General features: G+C 51.9%; 2 protein-coding genes across 8 annotated transcripts in view; one reads left to right on the top strand and one right to left on the bottom strand.

Annotated features, from left to right (window-relative positions):
* The window catches only part of PIPOX (pipecolic acid and sarcosine oxidase), a 108,668-nt gene that overhangs the window by 9,154 nt on the left and 83,032 nt on the right, over positions 1-16,482 (top strand). The window lies entirely within an intron of this gene.
* The window catches only part of SEZ6 (seizure related 6 homolog), a 52,018-nt gene that overhangs the window by 5,042 nt on the left and 30,494 nt on the right, over positions 1-16,482 (bottom strand). For all 7 annotated transcript variants that reach the window (XM_035300921.3, XM_078373951.1, XM_078373953.1 and 4 more), the window contains exons 4-7: positions 9,246-9,441; positions 4,361-4,546; positions 769-937; positions 469-635 (exon numbers count right to left, since the gene is read on the bottom strand). In XM_035300921.3, coding sequence (XP_035156812.1) covers positions 469-635; positions 769-937; positions 4,361-4,546; positions 9,246-9,441 — 718 coding nt within the window. The remainder of the gene's footprint in view (positions 1-468; positions 636-768; positions 938-4,360; positions 4,547-9,245; positions 9,442-16,482) is intronic.

The raw sequence follows: 16,482 nt of genomic DNA, 5'->3' as shown, positions 1-16,482 counted from the left end.
CCTGGGCTTGGAGCAGGGAGGTGATGGAGGAGGGTCAGCCAAGAGTATCCATCCCTATTATGCCATCTTGATCACCAGGCTGTTCTTGGTGCCTGGTTTTGTGCTTAGTACACAGAAGGTACTCCATACATGTTTTTTGAATGAATTAATCAATACATGCATGCATAAATGATTCTAGAATATCTCTTACAGCAATTTTTCTTCCTTAAGGGTTGAGGCCTTTTTTGCTTTTCAAAATCTGGATAATTTATTCCCTTGGATCAGAGGGCCTGGGTCCAGGCAGAGGTTGCCTGCAAAGCTGGGGTAGGGATCCTGGTCCCAAAGAGAGGGGCAGGGAAAGTGAGCAGGGGCTGACTTGGAAGGAGTGACAGCATGGAGGCACAGAGGAGTAGGGTGTGGGAGAAAGACCCTAGCCCTGAGCCCATCCCCCTGGACCCCCCACTCCCAGTGAGGCCCCAGCAGGCTCACCCTCATAGCGCAGGGCCATGCCTGCCGCTGCCCCACTGCTGTCAGTACTGAGCTCGACAAAGAAGTGTCTGCCAGAGCTGAGCAGGCCCTCAATGGGCAGGTATTCCACCTCATAGGAATCATACACCGGTGGAGCCTCCACGTTGTCCCCATTGCGAATGATGAGCCTGAACCAGGAGAGTGGCAGCTATGTAGGCTGGTGGCTGACCCAGATGGGTTGTGGCCCCGGAATCAGGTAGCATCCCTCCAGCAGGGTATCACCAGGCCAGGCACTCCCATTCCACTAGGACAGCCCCTCACCTGTCATCATCTTCTGCCAGGGAAACTTTCTCAAAGTGCAGGTGTAGCCGCTGGCCCTCAGGAGCCTCAAGCAGCCAGTGACAGGTGAGGTTGTTGCTGTAGTTGCCCGGGAAGCCTGGGGAGATGATGCGGCCGGTGGTGGCGTTACGGATCACTCCCCCGCAGGCAGCTGTAAGACCAGGACAGGGTGTAGGCTAGGCCCCTGCCTGAACCCAGGCAGCTTAACATGCCTTCTTCCCCATCCCAGCTCTGTCTCCTCCGCTTGGAGCTGCAGGGACCTCCCTGCCATCTTTGGCATCATGGGCCTGAAGGTCAACCTTTTAGCCTGGTGACCTTACATATCCAGGTAGCCTGAGATTCAGAATCCTGCCTCCTAACCTTTCACACCCCTGGGACTGTTCAGGGCAATTCTCTTGACTGTGGGTAGATGGGTCACTGCCTGGCTGTGTGCCTAGGTAAGTCACTTTCCCTCTCTGCTGACTTCTCTAGGAGGCTGTGCCCGACTCTCCCCAGGTGGACTTTCTTAAAGCCCTTACTCTGGGCTTCAACCTTCTTGGGTACATCTGCTACTTCTACCTCATGCCACTTTCCTAAAATCAGTTGTTTGGGTATGTCCTTTAACTAGGACCCCCTGGAGTAGGAGCCAGGTCTTTTCAGGCCCGGCACAGAGTTGGTGTTCAGCGTTGGTTTAGTAAAATGAGTAAATGAATGTGAAAGCGGGCTCACACTAGATCCAGGGCGACAAACACCTGATATGCAGGCCATCCACCCGAAACCGTGTGCCTGTAGCAGCACTGCTACCCATTGATGGCCTCAAACACTTTCTGAAATAGCTCCCCAGGCCTCACTACCACTGCCATTCCTGCGTTGACTGACCTTTCTAGTGCTGACCCCTCTGGCTTGGGACTGTTCTCTCTTTCTAAGGAAAGACTGAACAGTTTGCCTGTGGCTATCTGTGAGGAGGATTATTGGGTTACATGGCCACAAGCTCCTGGAAGTTAACTGAGGCCAGAGAGGGGGCCTCAGGCAAGAGAAGTATGGCTGCTTGCAGGCAGTGCTTTCCTCTCCTGGACACAGCTCTGTCCCACCCAACTCTCAGTGACCAGGCTGCCATGACCAAAACACAGGACCTTTGTCTCCAAATGCTCAAGGCAGCAGCATATTTTAACCCAATAAAGCTCCTGGGGGGCTGGGGCAAATTCCTTCTCTGCAGAAAGGACAGACCTACTTTGGCTTGGTCTCAGAATGGAACTGCCCTTCAAATCTGATCATCCCCCATCCTTTGCTTTAAATTGCTTAGTGGCTCCCCATTACCCTCAGGATAGAGTTCTAGCTGAAAATACTGTTCAAGCCCTTTATGAATCCCACTGTCTCTGGACACAGCTTTAGTCCCCTCTCCTCACATGCCCTCTCCTTCAGGCACACTTCGCTGTGTCCTCACTGTCTTGTGCTGTTTCATGCCTCCACACATCTGCATATGCTGTTCCAGGAATCCACCCCACTTTCCCAAACTAACATTTCTGAAATCCTTCCATGCTGTTTCCTTGGGAAGTCTTGCTTGCCTCCTCTCTCATATATATATATATATACATATTTTGTTTTGTTTTGTTTTGTTTTTTAAATGGAGTCTCTCTCTGTTGCCCAGGCTGGAGTGCAGTGGTGCCATCTTGGCTCTCTGCAACCTCCACCTTCCAGGTTCAAGCGATTCTTCCGCCTCAGCCTCCTGATTAGCTGGGACTACAGGTGCGTGCCACCACTCCCAGCTAATTTTTATATTTTTAGTGGAAATGGGGTTTCACCATGTTGGCCAGGCTGGTCTTGAACTCCAGACCTTGTGATCCGCCCATCTCAGCCTCCCAAAGTCCTGGGATTACAGGCAAGAGCCTCTGCACCTGGCCTCCCTCATCTTGGGGTGGTTCTCCCTCCCTCAGGGTCCTAGAGCACTCTTCTTTCACTACTATTGTAGCATCCTCTGCACTGAGCTATTTGCCGGTCTCCCTGCTAGATAGATCTTCAAGGGCTGAGAATATGTCTGTGTTATTTATCTCTAGTTGTGCCTGGCACCCAGGAAGAGTTAATAGAGTGAAATAAGATTCATGGCCGGGCACAGTGGCTCAAGCCTGTAACCCCAGCATTTTGGGAGGCCTAGGCGTGTGGATCACAAGGTCAGGAGTTTGAGATCAGCCTGGCCAGCATGGTGAAACCCCATCTCTATTAAAAACACACAAAAAATAGCTGGGTATGGTGGTGTGCACCTGTAACCCTGGCTACTTGGGAAGCTGAGGCAGGAGAATTGCTTGCACCTGAGAGGCAGAGGTTGCAGTGAGCCAAGATCATGCCACTGCACTCCTGCCTGGGTGACAAAGGGAGACTCCATCTCAAAAAAAAAAAAAAGATTCAAAAGCCTAAGCCCAAGTTCCTTTCATACTATAAACCAAACACTCTATCTTCCTTTCTCCAGTAAGCCCCCTTTCACTGGCAGCAATCTCAGACCTGATCACTCAGAAACAGACCTGGGAGTCCCCTTTCCCTCTCCCTTCCCTCTCCCTTCTTCCCTCATCAGTGTCTTTGGAACTCCCCTCCTCTTCATTCCCCAAATCACAAACTGTCTTGTCTGGCTGGCCTCCCAGCCAGCAGACAATCACCTGGTTGATTCTCCTAAGGAATTCTAAGCCTCCCTTCTCTAATAAGCTTCAACAGCTCCTCAGCCTGTATCTTGCCCTGATACTCAAGGCCCTCCCATTGCCCTTGCCACATGTCTCAGGCTTCAGCCAAACCTGGCTGTCTTCTGTGTCCCTAAACATCCTCACCTTCCTGCCTCTATGTCCCTGCCTACGTCGTTCCCTCCATCTAAATGTCAAATCTGGTCGGGTGCGGTGGCTTACACCTGTAATCCCAGAACTTTGGGTGGTCAAGGCAGGCAGATCATGAAATCAGGAGTTCGAGACCAGCTTGGCCAACAACATGGTGAAACCTCTTCTCTACTAAAATTACAAAAAAAATTAGTTGAACCTGGTGGTAGGTGCCTGTAATCCCAGCTACTAGGGAGACTGAGGCAGGAGAATCACTTGAACTGGGTAGGTGGAGGTTGCAGTGAGCTGAGATCGCGCCACTGCACTCCAACCTGGTGATATAGAGTGAGACCCTGCCTCAAAATAAATAAAAATAATAAAACAATAAATTCAAACCTTCAGTGCCACCTCTCCTAGGAAACCTCCTAAACATCCAGCTAAGAATGATTGTGCCCTCACCTCCCAGGTCACTTTATGTTTTTTCATTGGTGAGTTTTACTTCTTGCCCTGGAAATTGGTGACCTCTGTGCTTTCTCCTTTCCCCCTTTCCTGGCAATGTGGGTTCTTTGGGACATATTTAGGGTTCTTTAGCTGTTTAATTCAGCTCTGTATACCTGTGGTGCCTCATCTAGGAGATGCTCAATAAGTACAGGTTGAATGAATGCCACTGAGGTGCGTGGCCATTTTCTGGCTTCCTTATGAAGAGCAAATGAAAGTGGCAGACAGCAACAGGGAGCAGGGATGAGCCCCCACCTCACTTCTCTGCTCGGCACTGAGCCCTTTCCCCTAGGGACACTCACCGATGCAGACAGGCTCCTTTGAATCCCAGAAGGGCTGGGTGGCATTGAGACAGGTAAGAAGCCTGGCGCCCTTCAGCTGGTAGCCAGTAGCACAATGGAAGTGGGCACTGCCCCCTGGGTGGAGGCTGGTGACAGTCACATCTCCATAAGCTGGACGACGGGGAAAGTGGCAGCTCAGGAGATAGGCTGCAAAGACAGAACAGGTGACACTGTGTATGTGTGCAGGGTGGGGGCGGGAGCTGAGCCATTTGTAGGGGAGGTCTGCCTCAGTGTGCCTGGAGGTGTCATTTGGGTCCAGAGGAAACACTAGGAGTTCCAAAATGACTCCAATCCCCTCCCTAGAAGGTGCCAATTATATTCCAGCAGCCTGGGCTGGTTACTGGAGCAGATACGGAGCTGGAAATTAGAAGGGTTGGGTTCTGGCCCAAGCTTTGCGACACTTAAGGCAGGTTATTTAATCTTTTTGTGTGTGTTTCCTCATTTGTTAAATGAGATTTAAAATCCCAGCCCACGTGCAGGGTTACTGTGAGAATAAATAGGATAGTATTTTATCTTCCTCGGTATCCTTGGTACCCAGCTGATAATGTATGTTCAAGAAATGCTTATTGAATGACTTGTAGACATGAAAGCACTTGAAATACTGAAAAGCCTATACTGATGTAAAGTGTTGATACTGTTTTTCCTTTAGGGAATAAATATGAATTGCAGCAGCAAAAATTGAAGTCAGACAGTAAAGCCTGTCTGACAGTATTCACTGAGAAATGCCAAAAAGCTTGATGGCAACGGCTGTGGACTTCTTTTAAAAACAGAATGGTGGTAGACTGGGGCAAGGCTTCAAGATTGCTTGAAGCCAGGAGTTCGAGACCAGCCTGGGCAACATAGTGAGGCCCCCATCTCTCTATAAAAAAATGTTAAAATAGCCAGGCATAATAGTCTTAGCTACTCAGGAGGCTGAAGTGAGATCGCTTGAGCCTAGGAGTTTAAGGCTGCAGTGAGCTATGATTGCACCATGACACTCCAGCCTAGGTGACAGAGTGAGTCCCTGTTTTGAAAAACAACAACAAACAAGAAGATGGTGATGAGGGTAGGGAGGCAGGGCACTGCCTTCATGGAAGTTGGGGGAAGGACAAGTTGCTTTGGGAAACCTGGTGGCCTTTGGAATTGTCATACCACATTTGACCAAATGGTGGCAGCAAATCCTACAAAGTAACCTTGGCATATCCCGATCCTGGGGCCAAACTGGGCTGGTAGCTAAAAGTGAGTATCAGCCAATACAGTAGCTCCTGCCTGTAATCCCAGCACTGTGGGAGGCTGAGGCAGGTGGATCGCCAGAGGTCAGGAGTTCAAGACCAGCCTGGCCACGGGAGGCTGAGGTTTCAGTGAACCAAAGTCGTGCCACTGCACTCCAGCCTGACAGAGTAAGACTCCGTGTCTCAAAAATAAACAAATAAATAAATAAAATAAAATAAAGGTGAAGATCTGGCCAGACACAATGGCTCACGCCTGTAATCCCAGCAGTTTGGGAGGCTGAGGTGGGTGGATCATGAGGGCAGGAGTTCCAGACCAGACTAGCCAACATGATAAAAGCCCATCTCTACTAAAAATAAAAAAAAAAAGCTGGGAATGGTGGCACGTGCCTGTAGTCCTGGTTACTCGGGAGGCTGAGGCAGAAGAATTGCTTGAACCCGGGAGGCAGAGGTTGCAGTGGGCAGAGATTGTACCACTACACTCCAGCTTGGGTGACAGAGTGAGACGCTTTCTCAAAAAAAAAAAAAGTGAAGATCCTGTCTTGCGTCTAAGAGGTGGGAGCAAAGGCCTGGAGGGGTCAAAGAGAGAGGTTGAGAGGCAGAGCCTGACAACCCTTGGGGAGGTAGGAAAGGTGAAGATTGTCTAGACTGGAGAACTTGAGTCTTGGGGTGGGGGGCAGCCTCATTGATGGTACCAGGTAGATGGGAAGAGAGATCCATGCAAGGGCTCTGTTCCTGGGTGCCTTTGTGTGAATAAAAAAAGGGACCCCCCCTCTTCCTTTGCCATTAAAAGGAAAAAGAAAAAGGGGCTGTCTCTGGGCAGACCAGGGTCCAGAAATTTGAGTTTTATGACTTTCCCCTGTCCTGTTACTATGTCCGTGAAAGTGGGAAGAGAATTCCTCCTCTTCTGTCTCTCAGGGAGAGAATGGTCAGTAAGTGGCTAGTTGTGCTTAACAGGTGGGCTCTGGGTCAGACTGCCTGGGCTTGAGTGCAGGCTTCCCTACTTGCTGTGCCACCTTGGGCAAGTTACCTAAATTCTCTGTGCTTCCTTTGCCTCGTTTATCCACCCATTTTCAGTATTACATCCAAGGTTGTGGAGGTTAAGTGAGAAGATATATGAGCAGTTTCTGAACAAATGCCTGAGACACTAGCCAGCACCTTACATCTGCAGGTACCTTCCAGATTCTAAAATGTCTTCATATTCTTCTTTCTTGAGGTCTATAATATGCTTGGGAGGAAGGCAGGCAAGGTAGGGGCTATTAACCCAGTTTCAGATGAGGAGAACAGGTTCAGAGAGACCCCGTGCCCTCATCACACAGCAAGTGTGTGCTAGAGCAGGAACCTGAAGCTCCTGGACTCTGGAACCTTCGTGCTTACCACCACCACCCCACCTGCTTCCCTAGTTGAAGCAGGAACTTGGGTTCAGGGGTCAGAGAAGTCTGAGAGTAACAGACAAGCCTGCTCTGGGTGGTTGTCCAGAGCAGCCACTCACAGTGACCTGGGGAGAGATCCTAGGGCAGGATGGGATGGGGAAAGGGGTGTGGGGTCTAGACCATGAGCCAGGCATCAGGCCCAACATTTCCCCTTTCATATTCCCCTTTGAGTTCTTATCACAACTCTAGTAAGGAAGGGCCCTTCATTTCACAGATGAGAAAACTGGGCTGGAATGGGGTGAGAGTAGGATGCTGGGGGCAGACAATGGAGCCCCCAGACTTCATAGTAGTTAAAGTACCACTTCCCAAGATGAGCTTCCTCCTGTTGCCATGACAACTGTTCCCGGGGAGCCTGCACCACTGCAATCTGTTGAGTTATTTTCTCACTGGAGTCTGTTTCTGGAGCCAAGTCCAGTGCCAGGAATGCTGAGGATGGAGGAGGGGGATGCCTGTCAGGGTCATCTGCCTCCCCACCCTGCCTGAGGCTGTAGGAGGGGAGTCGGAACTTGGTCCTGCGATGAGGCCCTTGTGAAAGTTCATACTCATGACCTCCAACATCAGCCTGGACAGCTTCAGCATGGGTGTGGGTACTAGGCCCCTCACCCCTCTTCTGGCACCCTCTTTCTCTAGCCCACAGAGATGCGCGTGTGAGTACATGCTCCTCCTGTTCCCATCTCTGGGATCAGGGCTAATTACAGACTATAATTAGGGGAATTACACTCATTAAGGCAAGAGCTGATCATTGACAAAAACTGGGCTGACGAGGGAGGGCTTCTGGGAGCGGAGGAGGCAGGACCAGGACCAGCTCTCCCAGCCCTTCCTTGGAGGTTGCTCCCCCTTGCTGGGCCTCCAGCTCACTGCCATTTCAGCCACCTTTGTCTGGCCTGACAGAGACGAGGTCCAGAGTTTTGTGCAAAGGAATTTGCGGCAAGAGAGAAGGTTACCATGGCGTGAAATTATGCCTGCTGCCAGGGAGGATTGATGGGCCATTAGGGAGGCTAGCTGGGCCGCCTAGACGTTTCACCCTTGCCTCAGCTGGCCCCTTGCCTCTGCCAAGCCACTATACAGCCCCGCCCACTTCCAGGCTCCCTGCTGCCATGCCAGACTGCTTCCCTCCTTTGGGTGGAGAGGTGAGGGTGGGGTGAGTGCTCCTTAGGTGGGATTCCAAGCAGCCCCACCTCCAGAGTGCTGGCTCTCTGTGGTCCCCTGCAGGGCTGCAGAAGTGATCCATGACAATGTAAGACAGTCCCGTGATTGTTCACACCAATTATTTCCCTATTAATTCTCCCTAGTCTCAACTGGTTAACCCATGCAAAGGATCAAGCTGACTTTGTGCTCAGAGAGGGGGATGGGTAGGAGGGACACAGCTGAGAGACTGGCAAAGTCCCGAGCCCTGTTTCCTCCCTGCCAGTCATGTAATTCTGGTGTCCTTAATGAAGCATGTGCTAAGCACTTGACACGTACCATTTTGCTTAATCCTAACCATGACTTTGTGGGGTAGGTGTTTTGGTCTTATATTACAGCAGAAGCGTCGGAGAGGTCAAATGACCTTGGACAGCCAAGGTCAATAGCCAGTGAGAAGGAGATTCAAGTACAGATCTGCCCATCGCCGGAGTTCTGTGATTTCTTCATTACATCATGCTGCTCCCTTATTTCCAGAGGTGTGCTGAGCTGACTGGGGCATGGGCCAGGTCAAGGTGGATGAGGCGGTCCAGAAAGGGCAGTCTGGCAGCTAAGACCTCCAGAAGGTCATCGTCAAACCCCTTTGACCTTTAGCCTCTTGCATTTGGGAAGGGCGTCTATTGTTATTGCCTGTTTAAGTGCCTCCTCCTGAGAAAGTACTCCTTGAGGGCAAGAACCTTGGTGCATCCTGACATTGCCAGTGTCCAGCACAAGTCTGGCAAAGAGCAGGTGCCTAGGAAAACTTTGCTAATGAATGAATGGGTGACATTGGGCACACTTGGAGGCTACCTGATCCTAAGTCAAGACCAGCTCTCTGCAGGGTGGTGGGTGGAAGAGAGAAGGTCCAGGAGGTTTCAGATACACGATACTTGCCTGCAGTTGTCCAGAGCTTCACTGGACACTTATGCTATGTGTCACTAGCCTCTCTCTGCCCCCTCTAGGCTATAATTGCACAGAGACCCCCCTCCCACCAAGAGGGCAGTGAGTTTGGGCTGGTTCTGCCCTCAGCTACCGAGGCTTTACCTTGGTAATGGAAACGGAAGGTGCCAGGACCAGCAGGTGGCGGGAGGCTCTGGAACCTCAGGGCTGCTTGGTGGGTGGGGCTGCGGATGACTTGGCCCCGCAGCAGGAAAGACTGGTTGGCCAGGGGTAATGGGTCAGGCCCCCCCAGGCCCTCTACAGTCACTGTCTCCCCTTCCTGGAGGCTGATATTCTGGACCTGCCGGTGGAGTGGAGAGAGAAGAGCACAGCAGTCATACTTCTTCCTGCTGCCTGAGTCACGGCCCTCAGGATCCTGCAGGCCTCAGACAGATCAATCCTCAATGCCCCTTGGGCATCGGAGCCCCCAGGTCCTGAGCTGGGCACTTCAGCAGTACAGGAGGAGCTCAGTGTGAGACAGGACCAGAAGTTCAGAGATATTAAGTAAATGATCCAAGGTCACATAGAGATATTTAGTGTCAGGTCTTCACGTGCAAGCCTGGAGCCCGAAAGTCTGAAGTCCTGCCTGCCCCAGCTGATATCTCCCACACCCCTCCTGTGTTCACCATTGTTCCTGATCCCCCAGCAGTGGAGCTTCCCCAGACAAGCTCCTCACCCAACCCTGCCATCTTAACTGTTCTTATACCTTAGAGTGGTTCTTATACCTTAAATACCTCTCACTCAACCCTGCCATTGTAACTGAGCTTGTGGTCATGTATACTCCTTGCCCCCTACCCCACCACTGTAACTGATCTTACTCTGCAATACCCCCGCCCCCCAAAACACTACCCAAACTTATAAAACCAACTCCTATCCCATTGCCCTTTGCTAATGCCCTTTTTGGCCTTAGCCCACCAGCACCCAGGTGAATAAACAACCATGTTGCTCACACAAAACCTGTTTGGAAGGTCTCTTCATTCAAAGTGCATGTTTTTCAACACTTAGCAGATCTGGGATTTTTTTTTTTTTGAAATGGAGTCTCACATTGTTGCCAGGGCTGGAGTGCAATGGTGTGATCTTGGCTCAATGCAACCTCCACCTCCCTGGTTCAAGCGATTCTCCTGCCTCAGCTTCCTGAGTAGCTGGGATTACAGGTGCATGCCACCACGCCTGGCTAATTTTTTATAGTTTTAGTAGAGATGGGCTTTCACTATATTGGTCAGGCTGGTCTCGAACTCCTGACCTTGTGATTTGCCTGCCTCAGCCTCCCAAACTGCTGGGATTACAGATGTGAGCCACAGCGCCTGGCCCAGAGCTGGGATTTGTAAACACATCTTTCTGTCTCCAAAGCTTTTCAGATACACCAGCTGCTTCCTGTCCTTTCCCCTCCCTGGGCTCTGTTTTCTCATCTGTAAAGTAGGGATGGGGTAGGTGTATTGAACCAGGTGGTGCCCGAGGGCCTGGTCAGCAGTATGAGGTCTTAAGTATCAGATCTGTGTGCCCAGCTTCCCCTGGACATCCCTCTTGGAGGTCTCACACCCAGCCTGCCTCACTGTCTTCCCCCAGCCAGCAGTTCCCCTGGGAATGATCTCGGTATCTCCCTGGGTGTCCAAGTCAGAAACTGGCATCTTGCCTCCTCCCTCGTACCCAATCAGTCATTCAGTCCCATCAACTGGACCTCAAATCTGTTCATGACTCTTCATCCCCACTGCTGCTTCCCCCGCTCATTGCTGTTACTGTCACCTAGATCACTGCAGCAGCCTCCTGGCCAGCGTTCCTGCCTGTGGGGCTTAACCCACTCCTCCCTCTACAGCAATATTTTCTGAACTATAGCCAGCTAATAGTCTTAGATCTGTTGCCAATCATGGTGCTTCCTTGTTTAAGTCCTCCAGGGGCTCCCCATTGAGTCTGTGAAGCCCTTGATGTAGTTCAAACTCCTTGCGTAGCCCACAAGGCCCTGCCCAACTTGGACCCTGCTGTCAACTGGGCCTTACACCACTCTTCTCTGCATGTCAGCCACGATTCTCTTTCTCTTTTTTCTGAGCTGCTTTCACTGATCCTTTCCCCTGGCTGTCACAGACTCCTCTGCCACCGCTGGTCTTCAGACCCTCAGTCCCTTGAGCATCTTTCTGGGCTCCATGCCTCCATTCAGATAAGGATGGACTCTGCCCAGAGGGAAATTAGCAGCATGGCTTGACAGAAGGAACACTGGATTGATCTGGAGCCCAGAGCTCTGGGACCTCATCCTAACCATGTGGTCTTGGACAAATATGCTGCTATTTGAGCGTCAGTTTCCTCATTTTAATTTTTTTTTTTGAGACAGAGTCTCACTCTGTCACCCAGGCTGGAGTGCCATGGCGTGATCTTGGCTCACTGCAACCTCTGCTGCCTAGGTTCAAGCAATTCTCCTTGCCTCAGCCTCCTGAGTAGCTGGAACTACAGGTGCCTGCCACCATCCCTGGCTAATTTTTGTATTTTTAGTAGAGACAAGGTTTCACTATCTTGGCCAGGCTGGTCTTGAACTTCTGACCTCGTGATCCACCGGCCTCGGCCTCCCAAAGTGTTGGGATGACAGGCGAGAGCCACTATGCCTGGCCTCCTCATTTTATAAAATGAGCTAGTGGAGATCTCTGCTACTCCAAATGTGGTTTCATTTGGACCAGCAGTATCAGCCTCACCTGGGAACTTATAAGAGACTCAGAGTCTCAGACCCACCTCGGACCCACTAAAGCATACTCCTCACTTTAACAGGATTCTTAGTGCAACTCAAAAGCAATGATCTACATGGGCTCAAGGTTCCTACCATGTTGCTCTGAAGAAGGGTCTTCAAAGGTTAACCACCTGGGCTGGGTAAGTCGCATCCAGTGAGTCACCAAATCCTTCCCAGTCTTATTTCCCAAATACTCCAATGGGGTCCTCCTCTCCATCCTCTTGCTACTGTCCTGGCTCTAACTACCTCCTGCCCAGGATTTTTCACCTGAGAATGGTTTTCTGTTTGTCTCACACTTCCCATCCCCAACTCATCTCCTGCTGACTTTGGATTGCTGAGAGACAAGGTCCAAACTGCCCAGTGGTCCATTTGGTGCCAGTGGCTCTGCTGCCCTCATTTACCTGCACTGCAGCCACAGGCCGCCCTCACTTCCACCCCCTGGGCATTCGCATATGGGACTCTGCAGGGTGAATGCCTTCCTTTCTTCCTCTCCTGGTGAAGCTGGTCATCTTTTCAGATCTCAGGGCTGCATCCTCTGCCTCCCAGGCCAGGCAGTCCTCCTGTTTCAGACTCTCCCCACTAGCCCCTGCCCATCTTGCTGTTAAAGCTCTGGGTGACATGTTGGGTCATAATGCCTTCTTCACTGGCCAGTTTCAACAAAGATGTGTGGAGAGAGTAAATGTGTGGGCTGCTGGAGGGACATTCCCCATCAGATACCTGCAAGCTGAGAGGCACAGAGGATGCTGAGCCCAGCTGGGTCCAAGGATATGGCTGCTGCTAGGCTCAGGGCCCCTCAGACTGGGTGCTGAGAAGAGATGTGGCCTGGGGACTCCAGAAGGGGGATCTGGGCAGGGAGAGGTCCCCACCCCTGACTGAGAGGAAAGACCTGGTGGGTCTTCGGGCTGAAGAGAAGGCTCGAGGCAGGGTATTGCAGGCCGAGGCGTCTCCTCTCTGTAAGAAGCTCCCCACCCAGGCACGTTTGGGCGGAGGCTGCCTGACCATCTGCTGGGGACATTCCTCAGGGAATTCCTGCAGCAGGCGGAGGCTGGATGAGGTCCCTTCAAACTTGGAGATTCTGTGATTCTAGAGTTGGGAAAACAAGACTCACACACGTGGAATCTGTAATTATCGAGAGATGCCAGGCAGCATATAATTCTGCCTTAAGTGGCACCGAATGCAGGCAGCAGGAATCCTCGTGGAGAGAGCGAAGGGCTGGGGAGGCTCAGGGAAAGCGCCTGCAGCAGGTGGGTCTCAGAGCGCCTTGAAGAGAGGAGCACTGGGAGAAGGAGGAAGGGGGGGACACTCACTACAGGGCAATTACCACGAAAGCAAAGGCAGAGAAGTTTTAATAAAAATTAATTTAGTATTTTCTTCTTAGTTCCCTATATACCTCTGGCTTGACTTCTAGCTTCTTGCTCCCAATCTTGCTGCTTTGTGGGGACCAGAGAGCAGCTGTAGCCACACAGTAACAATTGCCATCATAGAGCATCTACAGTGTGTCAAGCCTTGTGCTAGGTGCTTTTCATCCTCATCACAACTCTGTAAGATAGGTGGTAAAATACCCACCAGTAAAGAGAGGCTCAGAGAAGCTAAGGGACTTGCAAGAGGTCACACAGGTGTTAAGCAGTCTTGCCTTTCTGAGATAAAGGCAGCTCCTATCCTCCCAACTTCATGGGGGCATCTTCTGTAGAAACAGACGTTTAGATGTCTTTATTCCCAGGCCCCAGGCCCTCCAGGTTTAGCAGGGAGGTGGGTTTTGGCTTGGCCTGGCTTTTTTAAGATGTTGGGATTTAAGTTCCCACTAGCCACCCTTTGCTCCTAGCAGTCTGTAAAGCTGGGAAAACTTGGAGCTGAGACCTCTGGCCCCTATGGTCCGGGGGAGGCATGGCCCCTTCAAGTTGGCCTGGCTTCTAGCCCAGCCTGGTGGTGAGGGTTGGGATGAGAATGTGGAATGAAGTGGCGCCTATTCAGAAGGCTCCCTGTTCTCAGCCAAGGGCTGTCTGAGCAGCTCTGGTCCCCTGGGTTTCAAGCACCCTCTTGTGGGTCTGCTGCAGTGGCTGGAATGTAATTTGTCACTTGTTTGAGGGCCAGGGCTGGGTGTCGGACAAGGAGGTGTGATGAAGTCTTCATGCAATTTGCAGGCATCTGCAGGGCCTGGGAGACAGATTGACATGTAGCTCCTTTCATGAGAGCTGTCTTCCACACCCACAGCCAGTGACAGGAGGGGGCCTGGGGGCCAGGTAGGGGGAAGACAGAAACAGAGGGAGCTGAGGACAATTCCTGCAGGACCCTGGGCTGTCTAACACTGCCTTGCTTCCAGCAGACCATGGGGTCAGCTCAAGGAAGAAATATAGCCACTTTGAGAGGCTGGCCCTTTCCAGGATGGGAGATGGGAAGGATTCAGGTTGTTTTCTGCCAGCCCCTAGATCAACGGCCTCATCTGGCCTGTCTGTCCCCATAGAAGCTGTCAGTCAGGCCTCCAGCACGTACCCTAATGGCGTAACCCATAGGCAAGATGGCACTATAGTTTTTGTACACATTTGCACCGGCACAACCAGCATAGGCAGATGAGCTCAAAGATGACTCCTATGTGCGATCCCTACCCCCAGATGCTGGCCACAGGTCTCCTAGGCTCCCTTGGTCACTATCGCCTGTGTGTACTTGGACACAGGCCCACTTACATGCACACAGTCCCCTCAAACATGTGTCCTGGCATGTGCCTGCCCTCACACACCTGTGCTCCCTCACAGCAACCATAGGATACTCACAATTTTTCCCATAAGAACCTTTACAGTTTTCACATCATCTCTTCAGCTCTCAAAAAAACTTCAAAAAGGGAGGCAGGGCAGGCTGTTTCCCTGCGCTTTGTAGATAAGGGAACCTTTAATCAGAGAAGTTGAGAGACCCTCTTTGGTCACACAGTGAGACCAAAACAAAGCCAGGACTCGAGGCCAGGACTCCTGGTTCTTGGTCCAGTGCCCTGTCTTGTGTGCGTGGCAACCCCAGGCCCTCCCCAGAACTGGGAGAATTCCAGGTGGGTGTCCTCCAGGATCAGGCAGGGCTGACTGGGAAAGGGGATCTGGGGCAGAGCCTGACAGGTCCCATCTCCGCCTGAATCTCCCCTTTTGGATTTGCCTTGTGCCACAGCCAGGCCTATCTCCTGGGCCAAGGGAAGAACAGGGGCTCTTGAGTCTTAGATTAAATCCCAGCTCCATCACTGACCACTTGAGGGGCCTTGGGCAAGTCATATGACCTCTCCGAGCCCCAGTTTTGCCTGTGAAATGCGGAGAGTTTACCTACTGTATGGGTTTGTGAGGATTTGGTTAGATCCTGCCAGTAAGGGGTTCAGCATGGAGGAGCACAGTGCTAGCAGTCATCTTTCCATTTAATGGGGAGATGTGGGCCGCACCCTGCAGCTGGAATGATAGCTGGCTATGAACTTACTTTACCCTCAGGTCTGCCAGGGCTTGCTTGGGAGGCGCTGTACCTTGGAGCCACCCTCTCCCTGGCCAAGATCCTGAGTTGCCCCTGCTCAGTCAGGCCTATGAGGGAGCTTGCTGACCCCACATTCAAAGGCACTGGCTAGCCGGAGCCTGGTGCATCATCAGCTTCAATCTCCTTTCATAGAGAGGGAAACTGAGGCCCAGAGAAGGCCAGGGGTTTAGCCCAGTCACGGAGAGGTAGGCTGCAGAGCCCACACTGAAACCCCAGTCCTATAAGACAGCCTCTGTGCCCTTCTGAACTGGCACTCATCCAGAAAACTGTATGGGGTAAGGTCTGCTTTAGGGATGAGGAGAGTGACCAAAATCCATGGGGCCAGACCTGCGTGCACCTCGTCATGCCTCTTGGATGAGCCTGCCTACAGCCAGCAAATATAAAGTTGCCCAGAAATTCCACCCCACTGACCCCCTACCCCATGCCCACATCAGTCCTGGTCCTGACCTGGCTTAGAAGGGGAGGGTGTTCTGGCCATCAAACTGGCAGCTGGCCTGGCATGGGTAAGCTATGTGCCAACAGACCACCTGGGGCATGAGGGCAGGGACCGTGGGCAGCTGTGTCCAGGCTCCAGATGGTACAGAGAGTATCCAAGCTAAGATGGAGGCTGGCAGTGGGAAGGCTCTTAGAATGCCAAGTGCAGAGAGAGGCAGGCGCCAGGCCTGGAAAGGCCTGGAGCCCTCAAGGGGAGACTGGCTGCCTGGGGAGGGGATAGGACCTACATGGGCCATGGGGCTCATGCTCACCCATCCTGAAGGGGCTTCTCTGGACCTCTCAAGAAATAGCCTAACATGGCCAGGCGTGGTGGCTCACACCTGTAATCCCAGCATTGGGAGGCTAAGGTGGGAGGATCACGAGGTCAGGAGTTCAAAACCAGCCTGGCCAACATAGTGAAACCCCATCTTTATTATAAATACAAAAACTAACTGGGCGTGGTGGTGGAGCTACTCAGGAAGCTGAGGCCGGAGAATCATTTGAACCCAAGAGGTGGAGTTTGCAGTGAGCCAAGACTGTGCCACTGCACTCCAACCTGGGCGACAGAGCCAGAGTTTGTCTCAAAAAGAAAGAAAGAAGGAAAGAGCCGAGCTCAATCCTGATCCCCAGCTGAAGTAGGCAAGCCCCCTTGGATCATAGAGG

This window comes from Callithrix jacchus, chromosome 5 (genome assembly GCF_049354715.1).
Source record: "Callithrix jacchus isolate 240 chromosome 5, calJac240_pri, whole genome shotgun sequence".
NCBI lineage: Eukaryota > Metazoa > Chordata > Mammalia > Primates > Cebidae > Callithrix > Callithrix jacchus.
Note: the sequence above shows the minus strand (reverse complement) of the source record. Positions and strands in the feature narration are given on the sequence as shown.